The sequence below is a fragment of the Myotis nattereri genome, assembly GCF_964212035.1.
Source record: "Myotis nattereri genome assembly, chromosome: 18".
NCBI lineage: Eukaryota > Metazoa > Chordata > Mammalia > Chiroptera > Vespertilionidae > Myotis > Myotis nattereri.
In genome coordinates this window covers 14,143,464-14,162,284 of record NC_138093.1, presented here as the reverse complement: position 1 = coordinate 14,162,284, position 18,821 = coordinate 14,143,464, and the positions used below count along the sequence as shown (strand labels likewise).

Sequence of the window (18,821 nt, the reverse complement as noted above, 5' to 3'; positions counted from 1 at the left end):
GCTCAGAGAGGCGGCCGCGCGGAAGGACTGAACGGAGAAGCGTGTGGGACCCCCGGGGGCCTCTGCCCTCCCCTCCTCCCGGGTTCCGCCCGGGGAGGAAGGAGGTGCTGGTCCGGGATCTCGGCAGGAGAAGGTGTGCGTGTGCGATGTGTGTGTCTGGGAGTGAGGGGTTTCTGGAAAAGACGTTCAAGTAGGTGCACCCCAGGGTCCTGATGACCCAGACCCTCCAGGACGCCCCTCCACCCCCGTTAAAGGGATCGGCGGAGAACAGGGGCAGGTGGGAGGGCGGAATTAGCTCTTTAGTTCCTAAAGGGTTATTAGGCCGAGGAGGGAGCGTGCGGGTGGTTGGAGAGGGAAGAGGGGTGACCTCCGGGCCGCTCCGGGAATGTAACTGTGTGTGTCGTGTTGAGAAGGATTGCTAAAATGGGTTTCGTGGTGGCGGCGAGAAATAGTGTTGGAAGTGACCAGCGGAGGGGAAGGTTTGGGCGTCCTTACTTGACGGCTGGGCGGCTAGACCGGACCGCTGTACGATCAGTCTGCCCTCTAGTGGTCAGTAGGCGACATTGACGGTATTGGCCCACCAAGCTCTCCAACCCTGCGCCCAGGCCAGGACCCAAGGCTTGCAAACAGTTGGGGGGGACCTAGCAAGGGTTAGGCACCAGCTAGATGCTAAGGGCAAAAAGAGACGTACGTAGAGAGCCTGTACCTCAAGAGCTCTATTTGGGACAGACAGTCATAACGTAACATCGTTAAGCACTACAATATAGAGATGGATAAATTAAGAAGAGGTCCAGATGAAAACTCTCCTTCTGCCTGCCTTGGGACCAGGAAAAACTTCAAGGAGAAATATTTCAACAAGGGTAGAAGGATGAGAAAAGTATTCTGTGTAGAGAGAGCAGAAACTGAAGTATGTTTTCTAAAGAAAGAATTTTAGGAGAATTTTGAATATTTCTATGGTTAGAGCAAACAGTAGCCCAACTTAGGATGGCAGGCCCATTTTGTTTGGCCTGCATTTTCTCTCTGTCTATTTAATAGCCCAAACTTAAAAAAATGGGCCATCGCTGGTGTGACTCACTTGCTTGTAGGGTCTGCCCGGGCACTGAAGGGTGAGTCTCAGGTTCCATTCCTGGGTTTCAGGTTTAATCCCCAGTCGGGAGGCAACTGTTGGATGTTTCTTTCTGACATTGATGTTTCCCTCTTTCTCTCCCTCTCCCTTCCTCTTTCTCTAAAATAAAAAAATCAGTAGATGGCACATGAATGCTTGGTGTTCTGACTTGTCTTGAAATATTGGAGAGCTGATAATATATGTCCTGCATCTATCCATGATCAATCAGCTGCAACCAGTATCCATGACCTCCTTGAGATGTTTAGTTCATGATGGCTCTTTTCCACCCTGTTCACTCATTGGCATTACTGACTGCAGTAGGAGTTTATGTTTTCAACCCTGACCTGTGATGTAAGGTGCGTACACGTAGGAATGAATGAGGAGGAGAGGCAAGAAAGGGCAGCAGATGGCAACTTAGGCAAGCTTTTGTGTGACAGGCTTGTCTTGGTCCCATAAGGGGAGCTACAGAGACTATAAAGGCAGATGGGAGATTGGGAGATTTAAAATTTTTTATATGTTTTTATTGATTTAGAGAGAGAGAGGAAGGGAGAGAGAGAGAAACATCGATTGGTTGCTTCCCGCATGCCCCCCAACCAGCTACTGAACCCACAACCTGGGCATGTGACCTGAAACCAGCGACCTCTCAGTGCACTGGATGAAGCTCAACCAACTGAGCCACACTAACCAGGGTGATTTTTTTAAAAATATGTTTTTATTGATTTTTTAGAAAAAGAGGAAGGAAGAGGTTTAGAGAGATAGAAACATTGATGAGAGAGAAACATCATTGATTGGTTGCCTCCTGCACGCCCCCTACTGGGGGATCAAGCCTGCAGTCTGGGCATGTGTCCTGACTGGGAATCAAACTGGTGGCCTCTTGATTCCTGGGTTGATGCTTGACTACTGAGCCACACCAGCCCAGCAGGGTGTTTTTTGTTTTGTTCTGTTTTAATGTGTCAATTTTTTATTGAGATGCAGCAAGCCACTTAAAAATTTATTTTAAAAAGTTTGGCGAATGTAGAAAGTTTCCTTGATGAAATATTAGCCTCCACATACACTACCAGGCAAACTGTCGTAGAGATCACAGAACAGAAAGTTCATAGACAATATAAAATTGCTTGAAGGACATAGCTTAACATTACTTCAACTTTCTTACTAGGGAGGTTTTTAAAAAACAGTTTTGTTGAGGTATAATTGACACACCATAAACTATATATTTAATGTATACAATTAGATTAGTATGGACATATGTATATACTTGTGAAAATATTGCCACCATATCTAGGTAACGAATATGTCTATCACCTCCAAAAGTTTCCTTGTGTCTTTTTTTTTTTTTTTAATCCTCACCTGAGGATTTTTTAAAAACTTTATTTTACAGACAGAGAGAGAGAAATCATTTGGTTACCTCCCCACCAGAGATCAAACCCCCAACCTGGGTATGTGCTCTAACTGGGACTTGAACCCAAGACCCTTCAGTGCACAGGGGAACTCTCCAACCAACTGAGCCACACTGGCCAGAGCTCTTGTATCTCTTGTGTTCGTGTATGTTAAGAACACTGACATGAGCTCTGTGTCTGTCCCTCTGTCAGAGGGCAGACACCACACCCAGCCCAAGCTTTTTTTTTTTTTGAAAAAAAATCTCTTTACTGAGTCACACCCAGCTGTAAACAAGTCACCATGAGAGCCCCACCCCAACCCCCAGACCACAGTCCTCGAGGAAATACTGGGGAAGGTCAGTGGGGTAGGTGCCAAGCAGGGCAGCGGGCAGGCAAATGCAGCAGGCTCCAGGTTTGTGGGAAGATGGGGTCAGAGCAGGAGTGGGGACTGAGCTCCCAGGAGCCTCAGAGCAGGGCGCGTAAGGACCAGGTCAGCCCAAGCTTTTAAGCAAAAAAAAAAAAAAAAAAAGTAAAAGAACACTGACATGAGATCTATCCTCTTAAAAATTTTTTGGTTCTTTTAGTTCTTTTTCCTTGTTTTTTACCCTCTTAAATTTTTAATGCATAAATTTTTAAGTATAGGGAGATTTTTTGTAAGTAGAATCAATTAAACTTCAGGAAGAGAAGACAATATACAAATAACCGAAGTCTAGGTGACACTGAACCATCTTTGAGAAGCTGAAGAAGCAGGTTTTTGGGAGATGTTAACCATTTTAGTTTGTTAGGTCTGAGGTGCCTGTAGGAACCTAAATGGAAGTGTCCAATAGGTCATTGGGTTAGTGGAACTGGAGTTCAGGAGAAATGACTGGGCTAGATATCTAATTTAATAATTGAGCTCCTCCATCAATAATGTTTGATTAAATAATTTGTCTAAGCTGAAGACAACTAAAAACGTTGGATTAAATGCTTTTAAAAATCAAGCCCTGCACAGTGTGGCTCAGTAAGTTGAGAGTCGTCCCATGAAAGGTTGTCAGTTCAATTTCCAGTCAGAGTACATGCCCCGGTTGCAGGCTGGATCCCTGGGATGTGCAGGAGGCATCATATCATATCCCACCCCCCCTCTCTCTCCAGCCCCCCATTTTTCCTTTTCCCTTCTCTCTCTCTCAAAATCAATAAAAATATTTTTTAAAAGATCAAGAACTAGTACAAGTGTGAGGAATTATTGGTGTTAGGGCATGAAAGGGCAGAAAGACAAAGTTGAGGTCAGCAGTGGGACTGCTTTTACCTTGAGGTCATTTGCTGATCGGGAACTGGTGGAAGGAAATGGGCTGTGTGGGGCAAGTGAGACAAATTGGAATCCAAATGTCCCCAAATGTGAGAATCCTGGTAAACCACCATCCTGTTTTGGGTTATGATCCTGGAAGGCAGCACTCTTAGGGAAAACCTAAGAGTAGGGTAAACTAGAAGTAGAAAATCCAGACCCAAAATATTAAAAAACCAAAATTAAGAACCAATTGATGGGTATAACAGCAAGTTAGACTACACTGAGAATCAAACAAATGATTCAAAAGAAAACAGAAGAAAGCCCTGGCTGAGTAGTTCAGTTGATTAGAGTGACTTCCTAGTATGACAGGGTTGTGGCAGGTTGCAGGCTCCATCCTGGTCAGGGCACATACAAAGACGAAATCAGCCATGAGTGGAACAACAAATCTATGTTTTTCTCTCTCATAATGACAATAAAAGGGATGAAAAACCTAAGAGAAGGTTAGAGACATAGAGGATACTGTGAGAAAGTCTGACACACCTTTATTTGGAGCCCAGACAGAGGGAAATAATAGGATAGAAACAATATGTGAAGAGATTATGGCTGAGGATCTTAAAAAGTAGATGAAGCCAAAACCGGTTTGGCTCAGTGGATGGAGCGTCGGCCTGTGGACTGAAGGGTCCCAGGTTCGATTCCGGTGGGGGATGTGCAGGAGGCGGCTGATCGATGTTTCTGACTCTCTATCTCTCTCCTTTCCTCTCTGTAAAAAAATCAATAAAATATATTAAAAAAAAAAGTAGATGAAATACATTAAGCCACAAATTCCAAGTGCAACAAACCTCAATAGGATTTTTAAAATCCATATCTAAACCCATCAGAATGAAACTGCAGGAAATTAAATAAAAATAAAATGTTTAAAACATAAAAAAGTGGAAAAAAATAAAATAAAATATAAAAAAGAGTATTAATTGCCTTCAAAAGAAAAACCATTAGATTGACAGCTTTTTTTTTTAGGTAAAAAGGGAAGCCACAAGAAGGAGGGAACTTCACGTGAGGCTAAGCTCGGGAGTTGCTGTAGTAACCACGCTAAGGGAATAGTGGCCAATCAGAGGGGGTATCAAGGCACAGAGACCTGCAGCCTTTACAAACTGTAGGGAAAGGGACTCAGTGGGACTCCTGCCCTCTCTCTCCCCACCTGGGAGTCTGTACTTGTTCTTCAATAAATTTCCACCTTTACTATTAAAAAAAAAAAGGGAAGCCATAGACAGTAAAATAACATTGTAAATGTGATGAAAGAAAATAACTCCCAACTAGGAAGCCATAGCCAGAAAAAAATGTCCTTCGAAAACACATGTGAAATAAAGATGTGTTAATACAAACCAAAACCAAAAAAGCGACCAGCAGAGGGACACTAATTCTCAAGCAGGAGGAATGTTATTCCAGGTGAGTGATTGGAGTTGCAGGAAGCAATCAAGGGCGCAGCCCCTGGCTGGGTGCATGAATGGGTGGAAGAACAAATCTCTCTCTTTCTCATCAATAAAAAATTTAAAAAATGTTAAATTTAGTCAACAATACAAATAAAGTTTAAAAAATGGTAAATCTAAATGACCACTAATTTAATTAATAAACATTAATGTCTTATGGGACTGAAAATATATAGATAATTAAATTGTGTGCACATTTATACCTACACCTACCCAAGAGAAGTGAACGCATCTGACCACAAGAATTCTGCAAAAAAAAAAAAAAAAAAAAAAAAATGTCCATAGCAGTTTTATTTATAATGGCAACCCAAATGTGTTTGTCTGTGACTCAGTTGGTTAGAGGTCCTGAATTCATCAGAAGGAGAAAGGACAGACACACTCCTATGTGGCTCAGTGGTTGAGCATCAACCCATTCACCAAGAGGTCACCTGTGTGTCCAGTCAGGGCATATGCCCAGGTTGTGGGCTTGACCTACAGTGGGGGCCTGTAGCAGGCGGTTGATCAGTGTTTCTATCTCTCTATCCCTCTCCCTTCCTCTCTCTCTCTATAATCAATAAAAATGTATTTTTAAAAAGGAGAAAGGACAAACTGTGGTATAATTATTCAATGGAATGCTATTCAAATAAAAAGGGACAAATTACTGATAAATGCAAAAACTGGGGCAAAAAAAGAGTACATACAGTGTGAGTCCAATTATTTGAAGTTCAAGAACAGACAAAACTAATCTATGATCACAGAAATCAGAAGAGAGATTGCCTCTAGTGGCAGGGCAAAGGGGTATGAGCAAACTGAGGTGATAAAAACATCACCTCAGTTGGTTCTATAGACGGAATATACTACTCAAAAATAATCGAGCTGTGGGCTTGAGATCTGTGCATTTGTTGTACTAAATCATATATCAATAAACTATTTAAAAGAATTACAACAACAGCAATAGCAGATAATTCTGAAGGGAGTGATGACCAATTATTCCTGCATTTTTTACGGGAAAAGTAAAAAAGTATTAGATAAGTCAAGGATGCATGTTGTAATTTTTAGGATAGCCAATATAAGAGAAGAAGAAGAGTAACTTTCAATTAACAAAGGCGGGGAGGGAATAATAAACATTAATCAATGCCAAAGGAGGCAGGCAGGGGAGAAAATGTATTACAGGAGGGGCAAAGCACATAGTAATCTGATTGATTTAAACGCGAATACAGCCCCTATCGGTATCTGTAACTGGTGAAACCTCGCATAAGGGTCAAATCCGTCCGTCTGTAGAATGAGGAAAGAAAAGTGCGGGGAACTGCCACGGGGATGGGCCGGGTCCTTCTCGCCTTGCTTCTTCCCTTGCTCGCTTTCTCTGAAATCTCTTTCCGAAGCTGCCTCAGTTTCCCTTCTAGTCCCTCACCCTCTGATTCAGTCAACACACGCCTCCTTTTCTCAGAGCCGCTTCGTCTGAGCAGTGCCCATTGCTGCTTAAAGTCCCTTCCTATCTCCTCATTTCACTTGCTAATGGCAAAAACGGCCTCAAAAGATTGCATTTTTCGAGGGAGGAAAAAGTAGAAGGATGGCGTTTACTTTTACTGAAAAAGTTAAAATTCTCTTTATTCTAGTGAAGGGAAAAAGAAAAGAAAAAAAAAAACCTTGCTAGCAGAGGATGGTTTCGATCCATCGACCTCTGGGTTATGGGCCCAGCACGCTTCCGCTGCGCCACTCTGCTTCTGCGGGTGAAGGCGTCTCCTGATTCCTATAGAAAGTTTCCTACGTAATCTCTGTCCTAATCTCTTTACGCAGCGCCGTGGAATGTCTGGTAAAAAAAAAAAAAATCGTCATTACTGTGTAGTCTAATCTGATTGGCTAGTTCCTGGCGCAGCAGGGATTTTTAATTGGTTTACAAGCCCGTTTTCTACGGTAAACCAATAGGCATAAGCGGAGGAGCGAGGCGGGAGCCAATCGCGCCGTAGCTTGTTGGCATACCGGCACGCCGCCTCTGCGCCTGGCGGCAGCTCGGAGGAGAGGGGCGGTTGGTGTGGCTTCCATTGTTCAGGTTCTGGGGCGCCATGAGGTGAGGACACGGAGGGGGTCTTTAAAGGTGGGGGTATGTGGCCAAAATCGCTGGGGAGGTGGGCCTGGAGGAGTCGGGGGGCCGGGAAGGACCACGTGCCGAGGGGCTGCCCTGAGAACTCCGGGTCTGGGCGAGTGGGGGCGATCGGAGGCCGTGGAGGCGGGGAAACCCGGGCCTGGGGTGGAGGGTTCCACAGCCCGGTTTCTGGGGGCTCCGGTGAGGGGGGTCCTCGGGTCCCCGGAGGAGCACCCCTCTCGTCTCCCCGTGTGGCCTGAGGAGGCTTGAACGCGGCCTCATTCATCCTCCAAGTGCTGGACCAGATGTGCTCGGGAGATGGTCCACTCTCTCGATGACGAAAGAAGAGCCTTTAGTCTCTGCAGGGGCCGCGCTGGCGTGTCCCGGGATGATGGGGTGTTCCCTGGAGGCGCTCAGCGGTGGGGCCCCGTGGTTCTCTGGTGTGGGCTGTGATGAACGTCTCCAGATCGAGGAGGTCAGGGGTGAGGTTGGGCTTTTGAAATGGGGAGGAATCCCAGTGGGAACGGGGATGCTTAGTTTCCACAGGAAAGTTCGGAGATGGAGGTCGGCAAGCTTGACATGATGGGCCAGCTGGTGGGGAAACGAGCTCAAGTCTCTTTGTTTTATGCGTTTCCAGGGGCGACAGAGGCCGAGGTCGTGGCGGGCGCTTTGGTTCCCGAGGAGGCCCGGGAGGAGGGTGAGTGTCCGGCATCTCTCACCCCAGTAAGAGCCTGGGGCGGACTCCTGGCTCCCGCTTTTGTGAGATGCAGCTGTGGTTCAGAGGCCACAAGCTCTCCTGCTAAGCGGCCTCATCCTCGGTAGTTAGTAATTTGGACTGTTTCTCTTGCTTCAGGTTCAGGCCCTTTGTGCCCCACATCCCGTTTGATTTCTACTTGGTGAGTACCACTGCCCCTGTTCCCCGGTGGCGGACACGGAGCCCGCCCGCTTTTCGCTTGCAGTTTCCGGGAGCCCAGCATCTCCCTGTGAAAATGGTTGCAGGAGGAAAGGGGATTAGGGAATAGAGGTGGGGTTTTCAATCAGCTGCATGTTGCTTTACATACAAAAACAGTATAAGCTGGGTAGGTAAGCTAATTCCTTGGCTACTATGGGCAGTAACATGTTTGTAATTTTTGTTCTGAATCGTTATTGTATCTCTGGCTTATCTGTTAACGTAAAGGTGGCAAGAGCTTAAGTTATGGCTGTTTCTTCCCGTTTGTATCCTTGTTTGGACATCTTAAGGAGTAAAAAGTGTTGTAAGATTTTTTTTGTTTTCAGTTTTTTCTGTTGTAGGAACAGAAATGTAATCTCCCCTGTATATGATTTTTTAAAAATATTTTTTTATTGAGGGGCTTGTATGCATGCATATGAGCATAACTGGTTGGTGAGGGCATGTGCTGGGGGGTGGGAGCAGCCGGGGAGGGGTAAAGGGGGGAAAAGGAGACTTATGTAATACTTTTAAACAATAAAGAATTTAAAAATATAATTGATTTCAGAGAGAGGAAGGGAGAGGGAGAGGTAGAAACATCAATGATGGGAGAGAATCATTGATCGGCTGGCTGTCTCCTGCACATCCTCTACTGGGGATCAAGCCCGCAACCGGGGCATGTGCCCTTGACGGGAATTGAACCCGGAACCCTTCAGTCTGCAGGCCAATGCTCTGTCCGCTGAGCCAAACCAGCCAGGGCTATATATTATTTTGATAAATAATAAATAGTTGTTTATTTCTGGTTTAGTGTGAAATGGCCTTCCCTCGGGTTAAGCCAGCACCTGATGAATCTTCCTTCAGTGAGGCATTGCTGAAAAGAAATCAGGACCTTGCTCCTAATTCTGCTGAACAGGTATATTCTTTCGGCTTTTTTCCTGTGATTTCTCTGAGAAAGCTAGAGAAGTGAGTAACTACTGGTGAGGTTACTGTTATCAGAGCCTAAACTTCACAGGTTTATATTAGCCTCCCTCTCCCTCTCCCCCCAGCCTTGTACGTGGGGTGTATGTTCTGAGACCCTCACTGTTTGCCTGAAACTTCAGATAGTACTGAGCCTTGTATATACTCTTTTTTCCTATACATATGTACCTGTGGTAAAGTTTAATTTACAAATTAGACACAGTAAGAGCTTAATAGCAATAACTATGACTTCTAAAATAGAACAATTATAATAAAATACTGTAATAAAAGTTTTGTGAATATGGTCTCAAAATCTGCTGTACTGTGCTGTCTTTCATGTGATAATGTGGATGATACGATCCTCTGCCTACATGATGAAGTGAGGTGAATGACACAGGCCTGGCATAGCCTTAGGCAGCTTACTAGAAGGGTTACTTGAACTGAAGCACTGTGACACCTCTAGTTGATCTGATAACAGACAGGGCTATGGGCAGGTAGCATGTACAGCATGGATACACTAGACAGAGGGGTGGTTCATGTCCTGAGGGGGATGGTGCACAATTTAAAACTTATGAATTGTTTATTTCTGGAATTTTCCATTTAATATTTCCTTAACACAGTTGACTGCAGGTAACTGAAACCATGGAAAACAAAACTAGCAAAATGGACTACTGTAAAATTGTTCTCCTTATTTCTCATGGTGGGTGGAGGAAGAGTGCCAATTGCATATGTGTTCATATTTTTATTGGGGAATCCTATCTTTGAGATAAAAAACAGTTTTCTTCAAGCATATTCAAGGCCAGATGGGTCAGTGTTTTCAAAGCCCTATATTGGTATTGATTCCGCTTGTATGGAAGGGATTAGGGGGAAATAATTCAAACTGAGAAGTTGCTTATAATTTTTCACCTTAGGTTGTTTTTGTTTCCTGCTGTTTTTCAGGCCTCTATCCTTTCTCTGGTGACAAAAATAAACAATGTGATTGACAATTTGATTGTGGCTCCAGGGACATTTGAAGTGGTGAGTTTTTGATGATTTAGTCCTGGAAAAGGGCAGCCTCGGTCGTGTGGGAATTACATTGGCTCCTGTTTTTTTTAATTCTTCCATCAAAGCCATGCCTACATGGGAGTGTCCAATGGAATTCCTTTGTGGTACTGATCTTGGGGACAAGACTTGTATTACTGCTTTCAGCTAGCCATGATGTATCAGGCTTTCCTGAATGGTTTTGGGACATGATTTGACCTTTGCAACTTCCAAATCTGGGTAATAAGCAGCTGTGTTGTAACTGAGCTCTGAGAGGAACTAGGCAGTCTTTTCACTTTTTTTCCTTTCTCTCTGAAATCCTTTTTTCCAACAGCAAATTGAAGAAGTGCGACAGGTTGGATCATATAAAAAGGGAACAATGACTACAGGACATAATGTGGCTGACCTGGTGGTAATCCTAAAGATTTTGCCAACGTGTGAGTATACCTCTTTCTGGCTGTGGAAACAGAACATAGCGGTTAGGTTTGAGGCATAGGGATCCTTAAAGCCCAAATTTCTCTCCTTTTCTCTCATTTTAGTGGAAGCTGTTGCTGCCCTAGGGAACAAAGTCGTGGAAAGCCTAAGAGCACAGGATCCTTCTGAAGGTTTGAGTTTGTTGCTGAACACGTGTTTAGTGGACATAAGAGCCCGATCTGTCATTCTAAGTATACAGTTAACGAAGTCTGGCCAGAAGGAAATGTGAATGGAGAGCTTTATGTTGGGGAAGTGTGGGCGAGATCTTCCTTGTGCAAAATCCTCTTGATCTCTACTTTTTTATTTTTGTTGACATGGTCTTTACTTTCAAAACTCTGTATTCTAAATCCTCATTCTGGACTCTTGCTGCTTTTGAAAACCTATCAATTCACTAATGGAAATCTGAGAGTTAGAACTTTTGGATTTTTTCTTTTCTTTTAGTTTTGACCATGCTGACCAATGAAACTGGCTTTGAGATCAGTTCTTCTGATGCTACAGTGAAGATTCTCATTACAACAGTGCCACCCAATCTCCGAAAACTGGATCCAGAACTCCACTGTTAGTCCTTTTTTTTTTCCCCTTTGCTGGGAAATTTGGAGGAAATTCAAAAGATGGTATACAGTTGCTGTTGAGTTTACTGAGCTTGTTGCTATTCCACATAAAACCTTCTGCAACCTAAGTTTACTCCCAAACTTTGTTTTCTCCATCTGTAATTTGGGGACAGGTTTACCAACTTGCTAGTGAAATTGTCAAATATAGGATGACCAGGAAAGCAGTTTGAGGGCTAAGAACTATGGAAATACTTACGGAGTTGGGTTAGGCTTTTGGAAAACGTTGTGGATCTTGTGTGCTTCTAGATTTGGTCTAGGGGAAAAGTAGTGAGTTTTGGACAAGTGATTTGCTGAGCTGAGAAACAGTGGTTTATTAATTTTCATTACTATTTTTGAATCCTCACCCAGTACATGTATTTTTATTGATTTTTTTAATGAGAGAAGAAAGGGGGAGGGAAACATTGATTGGTTGCCAATGTAGGTATGTGCCTGGTCTGGGAATCAAACCTTTTAAAAAATTATTTACTGATTTTAGAGAGAGAGAAACATCTATTTGTTGTCCTACTTATTTATGCATTCATTGGTTGATTTTTGTGTGTGCCCTGACCGGGGAATCAAACCCTCAACCTTGATGTATTGGGGTGACACTCTAACCAACTAAGCTATATGGCCAGGGCAAACCCACAACCTTTTGGTACATGGGATGATGCTCCAATTAACTGAGCTAGTTGGCCAGGGCAAACATGGTGTGGTTTAGGAATTACATTATCCTGTCGTCCTTCCAAGTTACTAAACTGTGGTGGTGGGGTTGAATTGCTTGCTTAATGATAGGAATGTTTCATCTTGGCCTGTCATGTTTCTAGTGGACATCAAGGTGTTGCAGAGTGCCCTAGCAGCCATCCGACATGCCCGCTGGTTTGAAGAAAATGCTTCTCAGTCCACGTGAGTTCCCCCCTCACTATTTGAGCTAAGATAACCTAACCCTTCTAACTATAGTACAGGACACTGCTGTACTTCCTCTGACAGACCTTTTGTGGCTCCAACCTTCTGTCTGGATTCTGAATTTTATGTTAAGCAAAATTCAAATTGAAATTGAAAGGAGAGAATGCGTAGTTCTGGAAATAGCTTTAGCTGTGTACCTCGGGTGTGGAAGTACATGGTCATTACTTTTAATCCCTGGGTCCTTCCTACCTTTAGAGTTAAAGTTCTCATCAGACTTCTGAAGGACCTGAGGATTCGTTTTCCTGGCTTTGAGCCCCTCACACCCTGGATCCTTGACCTACTCGTAAGTAAAGGGCAGTTGTTCCTGATCTTCCCTATTTAATAATACTCTGACATCTACCAGAATCTGAAGTTTGGTGAAGCTTAAAAAAATTTCATTGCTGGACAAGTAATCCAATAAAGATTTTTTTAGAGTAAAAGAGTCGTTATTAATGCCCCTTTGTCTTTTTTTATTATTGCTGTCATTTTACTAATGTAATAACGGAAAGGACAGACTAGATGAGCAGTCACTTCAGAATCCCTTCTGAACATGAACATGTTGACTTGGCCTTAATAACCAATTTTCCTCATGATAGCTTAAAGTTGTAGTTTGTTTTATGGCACACCTACCAGATTTATTCTTTTCCAGGGGCACTATGCCGTGATGAACAACCCCACGAGACAGCCTTTGGCCCTCAATGTGGCATACAGGTACGGCATGCTTCTCTGGGTTTGGGACTGGAGGTAAACTGTCTTTTTTGCTCTTTTAACACCTCCCTGTGTTTCAGGCGTTGCTTGCAGATTCTGGCTGCAGGACTGTTCTTGCCAGGGTCAATGGGTATCACAGACCCCTGTGAGAGTGGCAACTTCAGAGTACACACCGTCATGACTTTGGAACAGCAGGTATTGGTACAGCTCTGAAATGGTCTGTTGTACACCATTCCTGAATACTCCTGGGTCTGAAGGCAAAGGGAATGTGGTCTTTAGGGGTCAAGGATATGGGGGTTCTCATATACTTTGGGCTTGAAATTGAAAGGTTATCTTCATCTCTGTTTTCATGAGAATGTTAGTCAAACAAGGTGTTTTGATTATATTTGCTTATTTATCCTCACTTTGCTCTCTTCCAGGACATGGTCTGCTACACAGCTCAGACTCTGGTCCGAATCCTCTCACACGGTGGCTTTAGGAAGATCCTTGGCCAGGAGGGAGATGCCAGCTGTGAGTGATCCCTGGGCTGCAGGTTCTTTAGGGCATTCTGTGGTCTACGAAGAAATTCTACACTGCTCAGATGTCTCAATATTTCCACTGTGTAGATCATGACTTGTATGCTGGGCTATGTGTCTGAAATCACACCTTTTTTCTCTTCTAGATCTTGCTTCTGAAATATCTACCTGGGATGGAGTGATAGTGACACCTTCAGAAAAGGCTTATGAGAAGCCACCAGAGAAGAAGGAAGGGGAGGAAGAGGAGGAGAATACAGAAGAGCCACCTCAAGGAGAGGAGGAGGAAAGCATGGAGACTCAGGAGTGACTCCCTCCTCTCCACCCTTTCTTACCCAAGGGGAAGATTGGAGCCTGAGCTAACTGCTACTGGGCTCTATATGGTAGCATTTCTGAGGGCTGGGGGAGACAGGAAAGAAAATAAAAATAAACCACGGAGGGAAATGTCACCCCGCTGAATTCTTATGTTGCTTAGTAGCCAGAAGTCTCCCATCTCTAGTGAAGCAGGTTACCAACTTTTCTTCATGATATTGTAGAATCCCCAGGTCCTTGAAACCTCTCTTAACCAGTACTTTGTTGTTGAAATGTCAACTGTTCATGCCTGGAAATTTTTTTTTTTTCTAAGAAAAATAAAGTACTTCCTACTAGGGCTCTTTCTTGGTCTTGTATTTCTGTGGTATCTGGCCACCCTTTTTGCTTTCTGTACTCTTCATTGAAAAATGCTACTCAAGTATTTTCATTGTGAATGCTAGATCACAATTTGAAGCTGTATTTGAGTTTATTAAAGTACAAAGATCCTTGGAACCTTTCCATTTACCAAAGTAAACTAGAGTACTGTTTAAGCATTTATTGAATTAAATGGTTCCAGCAAGACTACTGTGTCCAAGCCAGTGAAATCTACAACAGGGTGGATGGGTGACTGCCTGCCCTCTCCAAATCCTAAGCATAAACAGGAAAACGGGAAGTCACAGGTAGAGGGTGTGCTGCCCAGGCCCCAACAACTACTAACTTTGCCAGCCATGTAACAAGAAGCCCCTCCCTGGTTAACTAGATTTGAAGGTAGAGGTGAAACTTGAGTATGTACCTTTAAAAAATGTAGAGGTCTCAGCTCATTCTTGGAAGGAAGAGCTGGAATAAATCCTTTGGGATCCTGAGTCCTGAACAGATTTCTGTGGACCCCCACATAAATGGGTACGACTGGTAAGTGCTTCAAACAATCCATAGGATTGCCTTGATGTCCCAGGGTTAACAGGGTGTCATGAAGGAAACGAGGCAGGTGGGAATAGTACTTGAGCTATTCTGAGGCCCATCTTCTGTTACTTGCTTGGGGAGCCAGGGGGGTAAACTCCTGAATCCAGCATTGCCCTCCTTCGGGCTGTTTCCTTGGCAACACTGTGGTTTAACCGCCTCAGCCGCTCCTATAAGACAAATTTGTAATCTTAACTGCTCTGTGAAAGGCTTTAGAGCTCACTGTTACCCGGCATGTAAAATATCTTAGGCTTGCTCCATCTCAATGTAGGTCTCCTAAGGTATATAAGAATGTAAATAAGAGCCACTGGGTAGTGAGAGGAAACAGTTCTAGCCCGGCTGGTGTGGCTCAGTGGTTGGGCGTCGACCTAAGAGCCAGGAGGTCATGGCTCGATTCCCAGTCTGGGCAAATACTCAGGTTGTGGGCTCAATCTCCACTGGGGTGCAATCGACTCTCATCGATGTTTCTATCCCTCGCCCTCTCTGAAATCAATAAAAATATTTAAAGAGCTGAAACCGGTTTGGCTCTGGATAGAGTGTCGGCCTGCGGACTGAAAGGTCCCAGGTTCGATTCCGGTCAAGGGCATGTACCTGGGTTGCGGGCATATCCCCAGTAGGAGATGTGCAGGAGGCAGCTGATCGATGTTTCTCTCTCATCGATGTTTCTAACTCTCTATCTCTCTCCCTTCCTCTCTGTAAAAAATCAATAAAATATATTTAAAAAAATATTTAAAGAAATAAAAAAGAATAAACAGTTCTAGACACTAATTTAGTTGACGACTCCCTTTCCCCAAAGCCTTGAAAAATGACTTTCGTTGAGTTGGAGACGGGAGACATCCCTTGAAAAGTGGAGATACACACTGAGAACTTACAGAGCAAAGAGTCACTGCTGGCAGGAAATTCTTTTACCTGGGCATTCTGCAGAATGTTATTGACCAAGACAACTCGTCGCCGGGCGTTAAGGAGCTTCTTTACATAGGGGTCGAGATCCAGGGCCACTTTCTGATCCTCATTGATACGGCACAGCTCTGTGGGTGTAATGTAAGGTGCAACTAATACCTGCTGGCGCATGTCTTGTTTTTTGGCAAAGTAGGACGGAAAACGCTCTTGCACCACAAGGACCACAGTCACTAGAAACTTAACGGAATCTGAGGCAGCGTTGCCATGCTGCAAGGAAGTGACAGAAACTCAGCCCAGAGGACGGACTTTGGCAAAACCTAAGGTTCGGAAAGCAAGCTGAAGGATTCCGAGTACATAGGGATGCTTACTCACCGGTAGCCAGGTTGTCGATTTGTTCCCGCAGCTCTACCTGGCTCTCTCTGCAAAGAAATGCAAGACCTGCAGGGTCAAGCAACGGGACTCAAGACACCTGTTCCCCGGCGCATTTCCCAAGCGCTGAGAGCAGCCGGCCGCACGCCCACCCCCACCCCAGGCCGCTCTGCCCCTCCGCTTTCCCATATTCTCAGCCCATCAGAACCCCGGCAGCAACCCCTCTGGACTCCGCCCTTTCTTGGCCCCGCCCCACACAAAACACTGAGAGCGCGAGGCCCCGCCCAAGCTCCCCTCTCGGGCACCTGACGGCGTGGACGTGAGAGTCGAGCTGCTGCACAGCCGGTCGCAGAAACTCGAGGAGCCCCTCGGCGAAGATGTCGCGGCCTGCGGGCCCCGCCACCGGCGTCCCTGCCCCGGACACAGTGGCGGAACCAGCCCCCGCCATCATGAACTACCCTTATCCCGGAACCTGCCGCGAGGGCCGCCGGGAACTGAAGCCCCGTCGAAGTGCGCCGCGCGGGGGCGCCCGAGTCATGCGAGCCCTCGCTCAGCCCCCGGGACTTCTGGGAAATGGAGTCCCTGGAGCCGGCAGGACGGGGAGGAGGCCGGCGCGTTTGATGCTCCGGGAGTTGTAGTTCTTTATGGGCCTTGAAGGGGCGGGTTTTCAAAATCTTCAGACTTCAGTAGCTGGGGAAGGAATAATTTGGGAGACGGATACTTTTTGTTTTCTCCAAAGGTGAAAAATAAATTCTTTTTGTTATTATTATTTTTATTTTCCTTAATATCTTTTTTATTTTATTTATTTTTATTGAAAAATTAATTCTTAAATCCCTAGTTGGCCATAGTCTTCCTAGCCTAATTTATGAGAAAACCAGGTTACATTCATAGTATAGTTTTATATTTCTAAATTTACGAGTCCACTTTAAAAAAAATCCTCACCCAAGGATTCGTTCATTTTCGTTCATTGACTTTTAGAGGGGACGAGAGGAGAGAGAGAAAGAAACATCAATGTGTCAGGAGCATACCAGAGGCAACAGTTAGCTGTATCTCTCTCACATCGATGTTTCTCTCTACCTCTCTGTCTTCGCCTTCCTTCCTCTCTAAAATAAATTTTTAAAAGATGGTTAAAGTGCTCATATTTGTGTAATGTGTATTTTGCCACAGTGAAAAGAATATTTTAGCCCAGGCTGGGTAGCTCAGTTGATTGGAGAATCCTCCCAATACACCAAGGTTGCAGGATTGATTGATTGATCCCACATGAGGGCACATACAAGACTCAACCAACAAATGCATAAATAAGTGGAACAACAAAATCGATGTTTCTCTGTCTCTTCCCCCTCCTTTCCACTCTAAAAATCAATGGGAAAATATCCTCGGGTGAGGATTAACAACAACAACAAAACAAATGGATGTCTCTCTCTCAAATCAATTAAAACTATTTAAAAAAAAGAAGCCGGTTCTCTGAAGAAAATGACTTTTGGTTTATGTTTTCCTTTCCACTCCTTATCATCTTGACTTGCTCTTATCTTTCAGGGAGCCATTGCAACAGCCTCCTGATCTTGCCTCTAGTCTTTCTTCTCCAGGTCATTCTGCATCTAAAATACCATTCAGATGAAAGGGAATTTTAGAATCCTTCTTTCCTTGGTTCCTTAGATAGCTCTGTGCGGGAGACTGGGCAAGGGTCTTCCAGAAACCCTGAAGTTTGATAACAGGTTGAAAGCCAGTGCTGGTTCAATTATTCATTCATTCTCTAAACATTTATCAAATTCCAGGCATCATGACACAAGGTATTCAGCACAAAATCCCCCTCCTCCCAGCTTGCACCCTTATCACATTGCAGTGGCTTTCCCGTTCTTAGCTTTTCCATAAAAGCTGAAGGAGATCCTAAGAACTCCCCTTCTTCTGTCTCCCATCTCCTCACCCCCTGGGTGGTGCTTAGGTTGACCCGCCCCCTCCTTGCTGGTGATTTGAAGGTGGGTAGCGGGGTAGGTCCATGAGGAAGCTGTGGGAACAGCTGTCTGGCTCAGGCAATACAGCCACACACAGTACCCTCTGTCTGACAGGTTAGCTGCACCCCTACACCCACGGTGGACCCTGAATGGGGCAGAGAGGGCAGCCAGGGTTATTAGAGGGGCCTTCTTGTGGTAGTGGGGGTAGTGGGCACAGAATGGTATCTGGTGGTAGCTCTACTGGTGAGGGAGACCTGAGAGTTAAACTTGTTAGGTTCAGGTCAGGGACAAGGATTTCCTAGTTCACCCTGCTTTCTGGGAGGCCAGAACTTTGCGTGGGGAGCTCTACAAAGCTTCAATGGCAGAAATGAAGAGGGCAGCAGTAGTGGTGGTGCTGTAGGCAGTTAGACAGACATGAGCAGAGCAAGGACAAGGGGTCAGGTACAGAAGGTCACCAGGATGGAAAGCCCCATGTGCCTAGCAATGGATAATTGTAGGGTGACTTTTCCTCCCTAGCATATCCTTGGTCCATGAGGTTAGGACTCCCTGACCTTTCCTCTCTAGAGATAACATCTGGGCCTCAGTTGTATTTCAGCTCCAGGCCCAGAAAAGCAACAAAATCAGCCACCGCTGACGTCAGGATTAGCTGCATGGAATAATGACCCCCTGTCCTGGTGCTGTCCAACCAATCAGTGGAGACCACAACCCTGAATGGACACACCTGGCAAACTGCTAATATTCTATTAGGATATTTCCCTGGGACTCCCCTAAAATCTCCACCCTTAAACCCCTTAGGATGGAGGACCCAGCACGCTCTCTCTCCCAGGAGAGAGCCTTTCCCTTTCCCTTCCTGCTCTCTCTCCATCCCCAAATCCCAAGCTCCAAGGGCCCTTCCTTTACCTCTGGAACTTGTTTGCTAAGCCCATTTCTTCT

General features: G+C 44.9%; 2 protein-coding genes across 2 annotated transcripts; one reads left to right on the top strand and one right to left on the bottom strand.

Annotated features, from left to right (window-relative positions):
- Positions 1-7,166: 7,166 nt before the first annotated feature.
- ILF2 (interleukin enhancer binding factor 2) lies at positions 7,167-14,068 on the top strand. The gene is made up of 14 exons (XM_081112477.1): positions 7,167-7,276; positions 7,929-7,988; positions 8,145-8,187; positions 9,025-9,129; positions 10,113-10,190; positions 10,528-10,630; positions 10,733-10,798; positions 11,109-11,225; positions 12,082-12,160; positions 12,416-12,503; positions 12,849-12,910; positions 12,988-13,102; positions 13,327-13,417; positions 13,569-14,068. Exons 1-14 carry the CDS (start codon positions 7,272-7,274, stop codon positions 13,727-13,729), a joined length of 1,173 nt encoding a protein of 390 aa, XP_080968603.1. The 5' UTR covers positions 7,167-7,271; the 3' UTR covers positions 13,730-14,068.
- Positions 13,596-16,626, bottom strand: SNAPIN (SNAP associated protein). Its single transcript, XM_081112478.1, has 4 exons — positions 16,242-16,626; positions 15,940-15,986; positions 15,577-15,695; positions 13,596-14,837 (listed from the first exon to the last, which is right to left on the bottom strand). Exons 1-4 carry the CDS (start codon positions 16,385-16,387, stop codon positions 14,736-14,738), a joined length of 414 nt encoding a protein of 137 aa, XP_080968604.1. The 5' UTR covers positions 16,388-16,626; the 3' UTR covers positions 13,596-14,735.
- Between the last annotated feature and the right edge of the window lie 2,195 nt (positions 16,627-18,821).